Genomic DNA, 15,460 nt, shown 5'->3' with positions numbered 1-15,460 from the left:
TGCGTTATTCGTGAAGTCATCTGAATCCACGCACAAAACAAATCAATGAAGGATGGAATTTCGCATTTTAAGGCAAGTGCTGGATGGTGCATAAGGTTTGTGAGGAGACATGACTTACTACTTCAGCAGAGGACTCAAACTGCACAAAACCTGCCTGCTGAACTCGAAGAAAAGATATTACTGTTTCACCAGTTTGTAATCAGAAATCGGTAGAAGGAGAGTTACAAGTTATTATGCATTAGAAACATGGATGTAACGCCTATTACTCTCGACATGCCGGAGAATCGAACTGTGAACTGAAGATGTTGAACAGTGTGATTTTGCAGGATTTAAATGAACTTTTATATTTGACATGTTTAATTTAAGATGTACCATGTAATTATAATTTAAAGCCGTATTACATTTCTACTTCACTTTTTGTATGCAAACATAAAAGCTTACTAATTCATTTTTGTTTATTGTCTTTATCCAGTAATTACCATAATTCATTGTGTTTTTTTGTTCATTTGTTTACAGATCAATTGGGCTTCTGATAATGATATGGTATTTTGGACTGTAGCATGAATTTCAACCCCTGAAAAGTACTATCCATGTAACAGTCGACCGAATAAATTTAACCTAAAAAAGTTTAAAAATTCAACTTATACACGAGTATATATGTATGTTTTTTTTAAGAAAATGGTGCGTAGACTTTTTTAAAAATGCATATGAAGAAATTTTTCACAATAAAAAGATCATAATGTCCATGAGGATGCAGAGGGTATCATTAAGGAATCATATTTACTCTGTACATCATAGAGTGCATAATAAAATTCAGAAAATACTGAATATGTGCAATATGTTGTGACATGAAAATGTATATCTAATAAATTATTTCCTATATCTGTCAGAAAACATGCAGAATTGCAAATACTAAATATCTATGTAGTTAGATGAATACTCCATAAAGCAAACATTTTTCATTTCTATGTTTTTATTGCAATTTGGAACAGCAAAAAGGCACTCAAATGATGAGCTAACTCAAACGATGGTTTCGTTTACTTAGCTCACTTCAATTAAATTTTCTGTCCACAAACACAAAGCAAGATTCTCTTTAGCTTTATCCGAGTCCAGTTTGAGATCATTCACAGGAACTGTGTCACCTGTCCAAAGTTGTTTCAGTGCCTCCAAATGAGACCATGAAAATCTCAAACCATGAGCCTGTATGGAGAAAGAGGAAAACAAATGGATTAAGAATTTCCACGATAATGAAAATTTCTTCTAAAATGTGAATAATGGAATGCAATAAAGTCCAAAGAAGGCGGTTCTAGCTCTAAATTGAAGTAATTTTTTTGACCATAATAATCAAAAGTTAATTACAATCACACTCATCTTCTTAAAAAAAGGTGTAAAAGCTCAGAGACAAATGCATCAATTCTTAGAAAAGAAAGCTTATCATTCAGATAATTAACATGTAAAGAGGCAACTGACCGCTATTAAGATTCAATTTCCTTTTAAAATTATGCCATATTTGCACCATGGTAATGTTTGATTCGCCATACAGACTTTTTCAAACAACCAATTTGCAATCTAATAAATGGCATGATCACTGTCAGGTTTTTGAGACAGATGTCATATAGAGCACAAAGAAGTGTTCTTTTCTCATTCAAATTTACATACATGCCTCTAAGATTTTGAAATTCTTTTGAAATGAGATGAAAGTTACTTGCAAGTGTTATGTTTTGTCACTTGGTTTTACGCCCACAAGAGTTTGAATTCAAGGCAAACTGGTCGAACAGAAGGTAACATTAAAGAACTTTCTTAAGGCTAAGACTTCTTTATAATACTGTTCTTTTCAATATGAAGACTAAATACAATACACTGAAATCAGAAAATATACCAGGCCGTTATCTGTTACATTTTGAAAGACCATTTCATAAATTCCATTGCTTAATGCAAGATTGTCTACTCCACGTGCTTCTCGACAATGTGCTTCTCTCTTCCTCTCCAACTAACTACATACACAGTGTACTATTTATGCTCAGCAAGGAACATTTATATGACATAACTGCAAGATTTCTCCAGAGTCCTAAAGGCCTCATACAACAGTCATTAGAAAACATATGAAGGTGAAGCTCAAATTAGGTTTCATTTAAATAATGAAGCAGAATGAAATGAGATCAACATCAGAGGTCTGGCTTAAGTCAGGGCTTCCCAAGTTGTAGATTGTGATCTTGATGAGATATTAGGATCAGGAGCTACAAGTCAATGCCTACTGCAGAGCTTGTCTAAGCTTGATCTTTAAAGCATCTTGTTTATCGAAGTTTACCAGATCACTCTCTCAGGCCCATTTGCTGCTGCAAAAATCAGTGAACAGGTAGGCTTTCAGTTTGATGAGAATGCTTTGATTTTAAAAGCTTACAATTCTCTGTTCTAATTCTAGTGAATTATTTAGAATCTTGAGGTTTTGTTCTTCTGGCCCAAAGAATTTCTTCTGAAATGTCATCTTGGAAACTGAGAACTTTCTGGACAATTAGCCATTTTTTTTTCCAAGATGGAGACGGAACAGGGCTCCTCAGTCGGGGTTCGTTTGCTCTGACCACTTTTTGTTTCTTTCCTCTTTACTCTCACTTTTTTTCTTTTCCTTTTTTTTCTTTTAGTTTTTTGGGTTTTTTTCCACCTTACCTTCTCTGAAGGGAGCTCAGTCATGGAGGCAGCAGTGATGACAGCAGCTGTGGGCCTGGAGCGGGTCTTTGGCATGAGGCAGCTGGTGCGAAGTTGCTGCAGCTTCTTCATGGTCCAGAGCAAGGAATCGGCTTGGGGGTTTTGTGTTATACCAGATCGAGATTCTGGCCATCTGCAGCGAGGGGGCTGGTGAGCCCAGATGGTGGTCAGCAGCAAGGTGTCTGGCCAGCCAGACTGGACTCTAGCAGTTGGCGGCGAGATGGCATCACGGAGGACTGCGCGCTCTGTGCGGGGGAGATCGAGCCCACCACAGGGTTTTTTTTGGGGGGGTCGGGGAAGCAAGCACAGTCGTGGGGAAACCCTCATGGGAGAGACTGTAGGCCCATAGCTAAAGAAGGACTATAATTCTTTATTTTTTTTTAAACTTTATACTAAGAATGATTTTAATAACTTATTTGTTTATTTTTCTACTTTGTACCTAAAATGGCACCAGGAATGGCGACTCTGTAAACTTTTCATTGTACTCCTGTATCCCTGTACTTGAGTACACATGACAATAAACTTAATTCTAATTTTAAAACTATTTAGTAAGGGAATGATGAACATAAAGGAATTTTGAAATTTTTTGGGCTGACCTTTACAGCCACAAACTTAGGTCTCTCAAAAAGTAAATATTATTTTTATTCTGCCAAGAATTTTGGCATTTTGGAAAAGGACCCATTTCAAAACAAAAGTCACACACATTTCCATGAAACAATCTACATTATACAACAACTACTTTGATATAGTACCAATAACAGAAAAATATCCAGGGCACTTCTTAAAATGGCATTTGTGAACAGCAAGGAATCCAGCTACTCTATCACACTGTCAAACATAATCAAACACAAAAGTCAGAACACAAACTACGTCAAATTCTCACCACTGAAACACAAGAGATATTCAGCCACTGAAACAGCAAAGAAGGTAACCACAAACTGATCCCAGTGTTAGGAGGAAGAACTTTTTGTCTCAAAGGAAGGTCTCTGAATAAAGATAGAAAAATGTATGCCTTTTTTGTCTTCAAGGAAGATGTTTGAATAAAGATAGAAATGGTTTTAAAAGATAAATCTGGAAAATTGTTTAGAATTACATGAGTAAATCAAAGGGCCAAGGTTTGAACTAGCAAATTTGGGAGCAATATCAGGAAATCCTTCAAACAAAGAATGGTCAACATGTGATGGATACCAGGTGGAGGCAACAACTCTAAGAAACAAGCAGATGTTGATATTGGAGGAATTTGGGATAAGCCAAAAGGGACCAAATTGCTTTCCTCATTTGTAAACAAGTTGTCATAAGGTTCGCAAACCCTTACCTCCACCCAGTAGCTATTGTACCCACAAAGTGTCACTCTGGGGTCAAACAAAATCCGAGGGATTAAAACGGGTCACACTGGGAAAGTAAGAAGTAGTGCTCAAGCACTAGCAAATTTTATGGCACTGTTTAAGTCAATCTTTTGCAGGACTGTCCCATGACCACATCACTAATATGGAAGGAGGCAGAAACAAGCATGGTGAAAACAATCCTCCAAATAAATTTTGACCATAATGACACAAAGTTCTGTAATTTTAGATTGACAGTGAACCATTTTTGCTACCAACGGATTGGTAAATCAAAGACTCTTAAATTGGCACTTCTGAAGAAGGGTGACTGGATTGAAAAATGTTAACTCTGCTTTCTCTCCACAGATGCTGTTAGACTTCCTCAGTTTCTCCAGCAATTTCTGTTTTTGATTCTGATTTTCAGCATCCGCAGTTCTTTCGTTTTTTTTTGTTCAGAAGTACTGAAGGCTGATTCACTTCGCCTCCTTCTGTGATTCTCACTACCACAAAACCCAGTTTTCTGCCAATTTAGTTCATTCCATATGATATCCAGAAATGGCTGAGTATACTTGATATAGCAAAGGCTGGTGACTCTGACAACATCTATCAAAGAAAGCTTGGTTTTGTTCACAAAATTCAATTCAGTCTATTACAGCCCTATCAGCTTATTGCAAATCATTACTAGAATAACAGTAGCGGTTGTTAATAGTGTTATCAATACGATCCTACACAAAACAACTTTTGCAGCATTGTTCAGCTCCACCTCATTATAGTCTTGTTTCAAATATATAATGGAGCTCAATCCTTGAGGTATGGTGACAGTAAGTGTCTTGACATAAAGGCATTTGTGACTAAGTGTAGCGTCCAGAAGCCAAGGAATTAGAGGATAGGAACAGAAAGAAGGATGGTTGTGGCTGCAGAAAGCATGTCATTTTAATTCCAGGTCATTGCTGCAAGAGTTCCATGAGGTAGTGTTCTTTAGCCAAACATTTCTAGCCTTTTCATCAATGGCCTTTCTATTACACGGCCGAAATTTGGATGATCATTGATGATTGCACTGTTCAGTTCCATTCACAACTTTGCAGATAATGAAGCAGTCTTGCTCACATGTAGCAAGACCTTATGATATTCAAGCTTGGCCTTATCATTGGTATGCAACATTTAAGACTCACAGTGGCAAATAATGGCCATTTTTAATTACAAAGAGAGGCTAACTACACCTCCTTATCATTCAAAGGCACTGATCAGAGAACTTAAACGGACCAGCCACATAGTAGTGCCACAAAAGTAGGTCAAAGACGGTATATTTTTTGATCAATGGCCATGAAAGCACCTAAAGTTCTCCAGCATTTCAAGTGCAATTATCAGAAGCAATTTTAATTACATTCTGCAGCATCTAGATTCTCTGGTGCCCTTTTAGTTGGATATTCAAGATGCATTTTGATATAGACTTACATGCTATTATGTAATTGAGTATGGACAATGGACACACCGCAATCAATTATCATTTTGTTTTTGTTAAAAGTATTATGACAAATGATCAACTATCTGAAATGCTTCTCTTTTCATAAATATAATGTAGTCTGCTGAATAGTTCTAGCAGTTTCCATTTCAGAGTTTCACCATCCATAGTACTTTGCTTTTGTTTAAGTTGGATAGCATTGGTTGTGGAATGGTTCAAAAGTTTGTGGGTAACAACAAGCTGTGTGCAGGAATTACAGCCTTTGATGAAATGACAGTCTATTGGCAGATCAAGAAAGATTCAGGGAATGGGTTCATGTGGAACTGGTGCTTTTCAATATAGTTTGGTGCAGTGTTGTGCAATCAGGCAAAGGCAATTCCAGACAACCTACTTAAATACTAATCTAAGAGATTTAAACTGGTATCCCTTGTCCAATACACACAGGAAAACAATCAATTTTAATGAAATTCCTGTGAAATAAATGCCTCGGTAATCATGCTTGGAGTTGCTCATTCAGATGCTTTGACATCTTCTTTTGCCTCTGAACCACAAGACCTGCATTCAAGTCCCACCTACTTCAGAGGAGTGTAATAACATCACTGGTCAGGTTGACTTAAAAATAATTAAATGTCTGTGCGATTATTGCATCCACTCACTGAAATTCAACGTCTGTTGTCATCTTTAAAGTTGTTTTCCTTTGTGAAACAATGTCAAAGGAATTTGTGCAAAGCATGTGTATAATATAATAGTTAGTTAACATTGCTAAACAAACTATTAACATTTGCTAAAACTTAAGCAGCCACAAAGAGCTAATATGCTACAAATATCCGGATACTTTTATTGAACAAAGCTCACTTGCAGCCTCCAGTGGCAAGAAGCCTATATGGCAGGGGCTTCATATTTCCAAAATTTTGCATTAAAAAAAAGCCTGATGTTTTTGTTGACTGCTTAGTGTTGGTACACTTCTAGCTGGTATTTCAATACATATTCAGATAATAGACAATACCAAAATAGAAATCACATCTTATAAGTTTTAAACTAAAATTTGTTTGGGTTCCAATCCTTCTTATTGAACAATGCAAAATCTTTTAAAGACAAGGCTAAATGATTCCACAACAAACAGATCAGATCTAAGCTCTGCAGTTCTGCCACATCCAGATGTGAATGATGGTGGGAAATTAAACAATTCACTGGTGAAGCAGGCTCCACAAATATACCCAGCTTCAATAATGTATCACATCAGTGCAAAACATAATGCTGATGCAGCTGCAACAACCTTCAGCCAGAGATGTCAATTCAGCCATCTCGGCCTCCTGACATCTCACTCTCCACCCCAACACACGCCCTAAGTATCACATTTAAGCAGACTATTCAAACATAAGCTGTATATATACAAGCTTGTATTGTACACATGCAACACCCTTCTGTATACATTTTCCTTTGAAGTCAGTGGATGACAATAAGAAACTGCGGCACTGTCTGTGTGAGATTAGCAACTGGGTACACAATCATTTTTTTAACGTTTATAATAACTGAATATAGGGTCACTGAAAGGCCTGTACATGTTGGTCTTCGCTTTATGAGGGCTGCAACGTAAAAGGAAGGTAGTTATGTCCAAGCTGTGCAGAGGTTTACTCAGACCCCATCTGGAATTCTGCATCCGGTTTGGGCTTAGAGGGATTACTATGCAATCTGACCTACCTAGTACAGGGCTGAAAGTGTTAAACTATGAATGATGTAGAGGTGCCGGTGCTGGACTGGGGTGGACAAAGTCAGAAGTCACACAACACCAGGTTATAGTACAACAGGTTTATTTGAAATCACAAGCTTTCGGAGCACAGCCCCATCATCGGGTGAAGTGAGAGAGAAGAGCACACAGACACAGAATTTATAGGCAGAGAGATCAAGGGCAGGGAGAGCAAAAGGTCATACAAGTGGTGTGAGTGGAGTGTCGAATTATAAGTGTCTGCAGGTGACCAAGAGCGTTGGACTATAACCTGGAGACGTGTGACTTCTGACTTTACACTATGAAGGCACTGTACACAAGCCTGGTTTGTATTCCCTCAAGTTTTAATGTATTAAGAACAAGTTAATCAATTTAATGATAAAGGGATCTGATAGGGTACATGAGAAACTGTTTGTTCTGCTCAGGAAATCTAGAAAAAAATCCACTATCAGACAAGAAGAGACAGATTATTCCAAAGTAGAATCTGGGAGCACATTTTCAAACATAGGAGAGTGAAACTCAGGAAAACTATCCCCAAAAGGCTGTGAATGCTGGGACAATTGAAATTTTCAAGCCTGACATTGGTAGGTTTGTACTAAGGATATAGAGCAACAGCAGGTAAATGACATTGAGTTACACATTAGCAATAATCGAAGAGAATAGTTAAACAGGCTCATGAGACTGAACAGCCTGTTTCAGTTCCTATGTCATAAATGTACTGAATTTTGAGTACATTCACAATACATTTCTGCAAAAATGAGGCATAGAAACAAGGAAAAGGCCATTTTAAGGCCCAAAATATGATCCAGTTAATACTGGACACATAGTAATCCACTCAAAATTTGGCCCATTATCATCTGGAATAGAAGCAGTGCTGATGTGATGCCAAAAGGCAGTTGCTTGTAGAGAAACAGTCACTATTGTCAGCGGCAGCTGGGACTCCTTCATGACAGCCACCTGCAAAAGATCCATTTTTGAGACAACAGTGTGGAGCTGGAGGAACACAGCAGGTGTCCTGCTGTGTTCCTCCAGCTCCACACTGTATTGTCTCTGACTCCAACATCTGCAGTTCTTGCTATCTCAGCCAGCTCAGTCAGCAAGTTTTCAGCACGTGGAAGTAGGTATTGATCCGCACACAGGGCTGAGTTGACTGTGACCTTAAAGTCACCATATCCCCTCATTGCACCATCTGTTTTTAAGATTGGGATGATTTGACTGGCCCATTCACTAGTAGTTACCAATTCCAATTCTTCCATGTTCACCAGCCATTCCAGTTCCAGCTCCACTTTAGGCTGGATGGTGTACGTACTGGCCATGTCTTCAAACTCCTTGGACAAGCCTCCCTCTTCAACTAAAGTTTAATTTCTACTCCTTTCATTTTCCCCAGGGTTCCCTTGAAGACATCCTGATATCTGTTCAAAATCTCTTGCAAACTCGTTTTTGAGTCTACCATCCTATTAACCACGTCACAATTTAATTTTAATTTCTGTAACCAGGAACGTCCGAATAATGTTGAGTAGTTGCCTTTCACTATGTATGGAGGCAGTTTGGCACGTTGGTCCCTAGCTGCACTTTTACCTGTACTTAGTCCTTCAGTGGCATGTATGTCTGTAAGGTAATCTTGACAGGCTTCGATGACAGCATCTTTAACTTTTTCCTACATATTGATTCAGGAATCAGAGACACCATTGCACTCGTATCTGTTCCATTTTTACTCTCTTACCCTCCACTTTGGGAAGAACCCAGATACTAAAGCTCTCCGCACTCTCAGGCTCCACTTCTCCTGAAAACCCAGCCAACACTGTACTCCCTGGCTGGCGCCACGTGCCTTATGTCGTCTTCTGAATTATTTCCTCTACACACCCTTCTCTTGCTTGACTTGTACCTGGCAATTTCAGGCAATATGGCCCATTAACTTACACTGTGGCACTAGGCTTCTCGAGTCTAACATGTATTCTCGTTATGGCCACTCTTGCAACATCAGCGGCATTCTGTGGTTGGTACTGCACTCTGCTGAGTTTCTGCTACTCTATGCATCACTCAACTGTGCAACGAGGCAGCAATTTCAAAAGCTGCTTTGAAATCCAGATCTCTCCTTGTTAGTAGTTTCCATTGGACAGCTTTGGGTCAGAGGCCACAAACCACAAACCAGCAAGGCAACCTGGAGAAACCCTCTGAATTTGCAATGTTCCACTAACCTCTTTAAGGCGGCCACAAACTGGATGATGGACTTTCCTTTGTGCTGTACCCATTCATAAAAGCGGAAACGTTCTCTGATCATCAGTGGCTTTGATACAAAATAACTCCCAACACTTTGCATAGTTCTTGATATGTCTTTTTTGTGGATTTCTGTTTACAGTAGACTCCTTAGAATCGTGAAGGTCATACTCCTAAACGTACTCAAGAAAACTGATACAATTATGTCTTCAGCCACCTTATTCACACTTAAATATACATCAAAACATTCGGTGTACAACATCCAACATTCTGTCTCTTCATCAAACAGTCCCATCGCTCCAAATTGGCCTGCCATTGTGTTTCCTGCCACACGAATCTAGTCGCCATTCACCATCAGAGTCCCCTCACAACCATTCTCCGCCATGACTTTGGTAAGCTCCTGGGTGAGTACTCCCTTCCTCAGCTGTTGGCTGTGGCCCAAGTCCCCTCGCAACAACCACTTTCAGCCCACTGCCCGATGCATCCTATTCTTTCCTGGCTCCAACTGCAGCCCAAATTCCCTTGCAATCACTTCTCTTGACGTTACCTCCATAATCCTGCACCATCATTCCTCCCAACAAAAAGAAAAGGGTGCTGGAACACAGTTGTAGTTTATGGCCCAATCCAGTCCTTGTCACCATTGATGTGTTTGTGGTTCACTAGAGCCAGAAATAGAATGTGACATAGATGGAGGGTAAACTTGAACAGGGAATACTTTATTGTGCATTCTCTCAGGTCCACAGCTGGTCCTAGTCTGCCACTCTGGCTTCTGCCTCCAGGTCACCGCACCCACTCTCTTAAAGGGGGAACAGACACAACCACATACACAATACTCTTGTGTCTGCACCCTCAGCCTACCACGATGTCCTGGAACAATTTAGCTTGATATAATGCTAACTAGAAATCCCAATCCAACCCTGGACCAGGTTCGAAATGACTTGGGGTCAGGATCCCAGTGGGGAATTAACAGAGGCCAGTAGAGCAAACCAGTTGTTCCACCACCTTAAATTTGACTCTAAACTGTTTTAGAAACACAGCCCCACATTTCAGGAAGAACATAGCATATTAATCGAGGAGGCAACATGGTGTAGATTAACTATAATGATACCCAGATTCCAAGGGTTAAATTATATGAGTATATTACATAACGTACTGGTGGCAGCACGGTGCCACTGTGGTTAGCACTACTGCCTCACAATTCCAGGGACCCAGGTTCAATTCCAACCTTGGGCGACTGTCTGCGTGAAGTTTGCACATTCTCCCCATGAGTTTCCTCCAAGTGCTCCGGTTTCCTCCTACACTCCAAAGATGTGCAGATTAAGTGGATTGGCCATGCTAAATTGCCTATAGTGTCAAGTAATGTACAGGTTACGTGAATTAGCCATGGGAAATACAGGGTTACAGGGATAAGGTAGGGGGGCAAATTTGGGTGGGATGCTCTTTGGTGAGTCGGTGTGGACTTGTTGGGCCGAATAGCCTGTTTCCACTCTGGAAGGATTCTATGATACTCTATGATATAAACTAAGGTGATCGAAATGAAGTTTTCAAAATTTTTTCCCATATCTTTACAGTTTCAATGGATTGAAGAATCTAGACCCGAGGAAGATAGCCTAAAAATTAGATACGTTAGTCACGAACTTCAAAGTACGAAGATAGGATAGGAAACTATTTTACACACCAAAGGTGATTGAAGTTTGTAACTCTCAATTGATGCTGGATTAACTATTAACCAAAGGTATTAAGGATTATGGGGAAGGTAGATACTTGAGAGTTAGATCACAGCTCAAGCCCCAACAAACTGGATGGCTTAACGGCCTACATCTGTTTTTATGTTCCCATATATGTTTAAATCACACTGGTTTTTCCTCCTTCACTTGTTGATAAGTGTGAGAGTTAAGTAAATTTCAAACACATTAAGCTTAATTTTATGAAAGCAGAAGCATTCTCACCCGAAAACTTTCTTCTTCTTCATTATCCTCAGCCCCCATCATGTGGTTCTCCCTGCTATTTTTCAGAGAATGATATACATACACCATCATATCTCGAGATTCATCCTAATAAAACATGAAAATCATAAAATTACAATTGGAACTAGCCATCAATGTTATTTTTATCCTACCACAGTGTTAGTAGCTTCATGTGTCTATCCTGCTCTCCTATCCCTTCCCTTTTCTTTCCATTATTTCCCCAAATTATTAAATATTGACATGGTCTTTGCTTCAGTTACAACATTGGTAGTATATTCACCAACTCTTTCTCCTTGTGTTCAGACTTAAATATCTCACATCTAACCTCTACTTCTCCTTGTTCTATACCTTTCAACCTCTTTCTCTCTGCTGATATTAATGACATTAGCTTCCACACACACAAAAGCCTGAGTTACTCTCTATTTCTGACATATAACTTGTGTCTTCGACTGTGAAGGCAGACAAAATATCTGCTTAATATTTCTGCCATTTTCTCATTCCCATGAAAATTTCCTCTATCTCTGCTTCTAAGTGGCTAACTTTTACAGTAGCTAATGCTTTGCTTTTCATATATTTGTAAAAACTCATACAATTAATTTTGTATTCCAGGCTAGTTTACCGTCATGTTCTATTTTCCTGATCTTGGTGGCTTTTTAATTTCAAAAATACTCCAAAAGAAAAACTTTAAAAGCTTCTTCGTTTAATCTGATACTGTCTATTAACCTAAGGTAGTATGCAGGTACTGGAGGTAATAAAGAATACAAATGGAATTTTGGCATTTATTGCTAAAGAAATGGAGTATAAAAGTAATGAAGTTTTGTTACAATGGTACAAAGTGTTAGTGAGACCGCACCTACAGTATTGCTTAGTTTTGTGCCCCTTACGTGAGGAAGGATGTAAGTGGCAGTTCAGAGTAGGTTCACTAGGTTAATTCCAGAGATGAAAGGCTTGTCTTAGGACAAGATCGAGCAGTTTATGCCTATACTCAGCAGAATTTAGACGTTTGTTGATCAAGCCTTCTGGTGCCCATATCGTTGCTTATTAGATGCATGGCAGCAATAACGAGGATGTCCCCTCTACCATGCCCCCTATAAATCATGAAATGCTGTGTTACATATTTGATAATGGTGTGGAATGTTTTATGGTCCAAAATGTGAAGTGAGCAGCTTTTGTACCTTGTGCAGATTTTAGAACCTTGGAAAGTGATTGTTACTTTGGCAACTAAGGTGAATTTTTCCAGACACAAAACGTTATTTGTTTCTCAGCGTTATTAGCAGGATTGCTATGTAATGTTACATAATGTGGTCAAGATTGCTTGGTGCCAGGATCTTTAGTCAACAAAATAGTTAAATGTGTAAAGTGCACATACAACATAGGTATCTTTCATTTGTATGGGTGTCTGTTTAATGCTATTGCCATTTGAAAGGCCTTACATCATATAATAGTGGACCACATCATCCCTCAAAGAATGAATCACTCATTCTTTCCACTCCAGCTTTGGTGGCAGCCATTTTCATTTACATTGTATACTTGCTATTTGGACAACTGAAGAAAACAGCTGTCATGCTCACAAAATGAGTCACAGGTTCAGTCTAAGTGATACCCCAAATCTTCAAATTCTCTTCTTGGTCACCTTCCCTGTCGGTGCCCTGACTGCCCAAGCAGCTGACCGAACATTTCAGGACTCCCTGGACTGATGTAAGACAATACCCTTGACTTGCTATGCCAAACTCCCAACTGAATGCTCTCTCTCTTGGCCTGACTGAGGATTACTCCCTTTTGACTTTGAGACATGGTCATTTGGTTGAAGTGCATGCAGTGTGTTTGTCACATAAGCGGCTCGTACATGAAGCAGGTGTGACACCGACATAGCACAGTAGCATACAGCAACATGTCTAAGCCCTTGGCTGAACACTGCTGACAATCAAGAAGGTGCCTGGCTTTGTGCCTGCACTAAAAGGCAAATCTGAACTATGAGCCTTTAAGCAGTGGCAGAGGGGGCAAAGCTCAAAAGGAAGACAAGGCAGAAATGTTGAAAGCATCCAAGTATCCGCAAAGTGAGGAGTCTGAGATGCAGCCTGGTTCAAAGTCCAAGCATAAAGCATTACAATGAAAGGTGCACCCCAAAGTGCAGCACTGAAGAATAGAAGTGTATTGTCAGTGAGACACAGATGTGCCATGATGATATTGTGAAGCTGATACGTGTCTGATATCAATCTCCATGTATAGAATAGGAAACTGTGTATCAATGAGGAAGGTACTGGTGGCATATGAACACATGCAAATAGGCTTCTCATCGCTTTCCAAAGAGATTCTCATCTCACCATACATAACTTTTTAGAGAATTGGGATTTTCATTCTTTGACACCAAGAACCTCACTTCTTCCTGAACTTGCCATACTTTCCCAACTGACCTGCCAGTGCCCATGTCCATAATATCTAAAACATTTTCCCAAAGATCATATCTCACAATTTGATTCAGAAATGTTCCACCACTAGAATGTTGGTGTAACAATATATCAATTGAACTGCAAATGTACATTGAAGTTTTTATAGAAATATACCTTTGCCAAAAAATTAATGTAAAACACCATACGAAACATTTTTTAGTTAAAGATACTATTTGAAAACACTTAAAGCAATAGCTCCCATTCAACCTGTGGCATTTACTGTCAAATCTGTTTATAATAATTATATATGACGCGAAAATAGATGATGTATTTTAAAAGAGGCATTACAAATACCATAACCAATATCTACCAAAGCATAAATAAAAATCAAAAGAACTGTGAATGCAGTAAATCAGACAAAAATAGAAATTGCTGCTAAAGCTCAGCAGATCTGGCAGCATCTGTGGAAAGAAATCAGAGTTAATGTTTCAGATCGAGTGACTCTTCCTCAGAACTGAGGAAGTTCTGTGGAAGGGTCACTTGACCTGAAACATTAACTCTGATTTCTCTCCACAGATGCTGCCAGGCCTGCTGAGCCTTTCCAGCAATTTCTATTCTTGTATCTACCAAAGAATATTACTCGCTCTGCTACTGGAATAGAATATATCACACTTCATATATTTCATTTGCAAATATAAAATGTTAGCCAAATTGAATTCACTGCCATCTGGGTGATATTAAAAGTCTCACTGGAATTTCCAATCCATGGCACCAGAACTGACATTGCTGATTTGAAGTATTTTCAGTTATCAAAGTCAATTTAAAGAGAACATTGTTTAAACAGTCAGATTCTTTATTATTGGCTATACTAACCGTCCCTTCTTGATCAAGTTCCACCAAAATCATTGTATGGTCTTTAAATCTTAATTTGATCTGATCATTGAGTTTTGGCAAATTTCCAGCTGAAGAAGAAAGTAAAACCAGTTAGCACACAGTAATTATGTCTCATCAGCAGGCCGATGACACAGTCAAGGTCACTGAAGCAGCATGGGAAATAAAAAATAAAATCGAATATGTTGAAATATTGTGAATATCTTAAATTCTTGTGCTGAACTAAATGCATCAATTTGAACATATTATCTTAACAACTCTCAAGATCTACTTTACGTAACAAGTTCTTGTTGTATGTTACAGGATGGGCAACATAACTGGGATTGGTCCATTGGAATCAGGAGTTTTAAACAACTTACAGATATGGACAAGCACCGAAGCAAAGCTCTATAATTACAGGTTTATATTTTGGCATTGAATATTTTTGGCTTTCTCAAAACTTTAATACAATTAAAAGAATGAAAAAGGCCTGCTCGTCCATCTTAGTCACATAAAACAGTACAGTTACAGGCCCTTTGGCCCACAATGTCATGCTGAACATGATGCCAAATTAAACTAATCCCTTCAGTCTGCCCTTGGTCCATATCCTCTATTCCTTGCACATTCATGTGCTTATCTACAAGTCTCTTAAATGCCCCTATAGTATCTGCTTTCACCACCACCTCGGCAGCGCATTCTACACTCCTTACTCCTCGCTGTGTAAAAAACGTGCACCTCACATCTCCTTTGATCTTTCCCCCTCTCACCTTAAGCGCATGTACCCTAGTAGCAGACATTTCAAC

General features: G+C 38.9%; 1 protein-coding gene across 3 annotated transcripts in view; it reads right to left on the bottom strand.

The window, feature by feature from the left end:
- Positions 1-955: 955 nt before the first annotated feature.
- riox2 (ribosomal oxygenase 2) overlaps positions 956-15,460 on the bottom strand; it is a 47,805-nt gene continuing 33,300 nt past the window's right edge. For 2 of the 3 annotated variants that reach the window (XM_048602846.1, XM_020527718.2), the window contains exons 8-10: positions 14,661-14,749; positions 11,380-11,484; positions 956-1,200 (exon numbers count right to left, since the gene is read on the bottom strand). In XM_048602846.1, coding sequence (XP_048458803.1) covers positions 1,042-1,200; positions 11,380-11,484; positions 14,661-14,749 — 353 coding nt within the window. In that variant the 3' untranslated portion in view covers positions 956-1,041. Of the gene's footprint in view, positions 1,201-9,284; positions 9,604-11,379; positions 11,485-14,660; positions 14,750-15,460 lie in introns of those variants that run through there. The other variant, XM_048602847.1, reaches the window with a different exon arrangement.

The sequence above is a fragment of the Rhincodon typus genome, chromosome 11 (genome assembly GCF_021869965.1).
Source record: "Rhincodon typus isolate 14 chromosome 11, sRhiTyp1.1, whole genome shotgun sequence".
Classification (NCBI taxonomy): domain Eukaryota; kingdom Metazoa; phylum Chordata; class Chondrichthyes; order Orectolobiformes; family Rhincodontidae; genus Rhincodon; species Rhincodon typus.
This window is presented reverse-complemented; position numbering and strand designations above follow the sequence as displayed.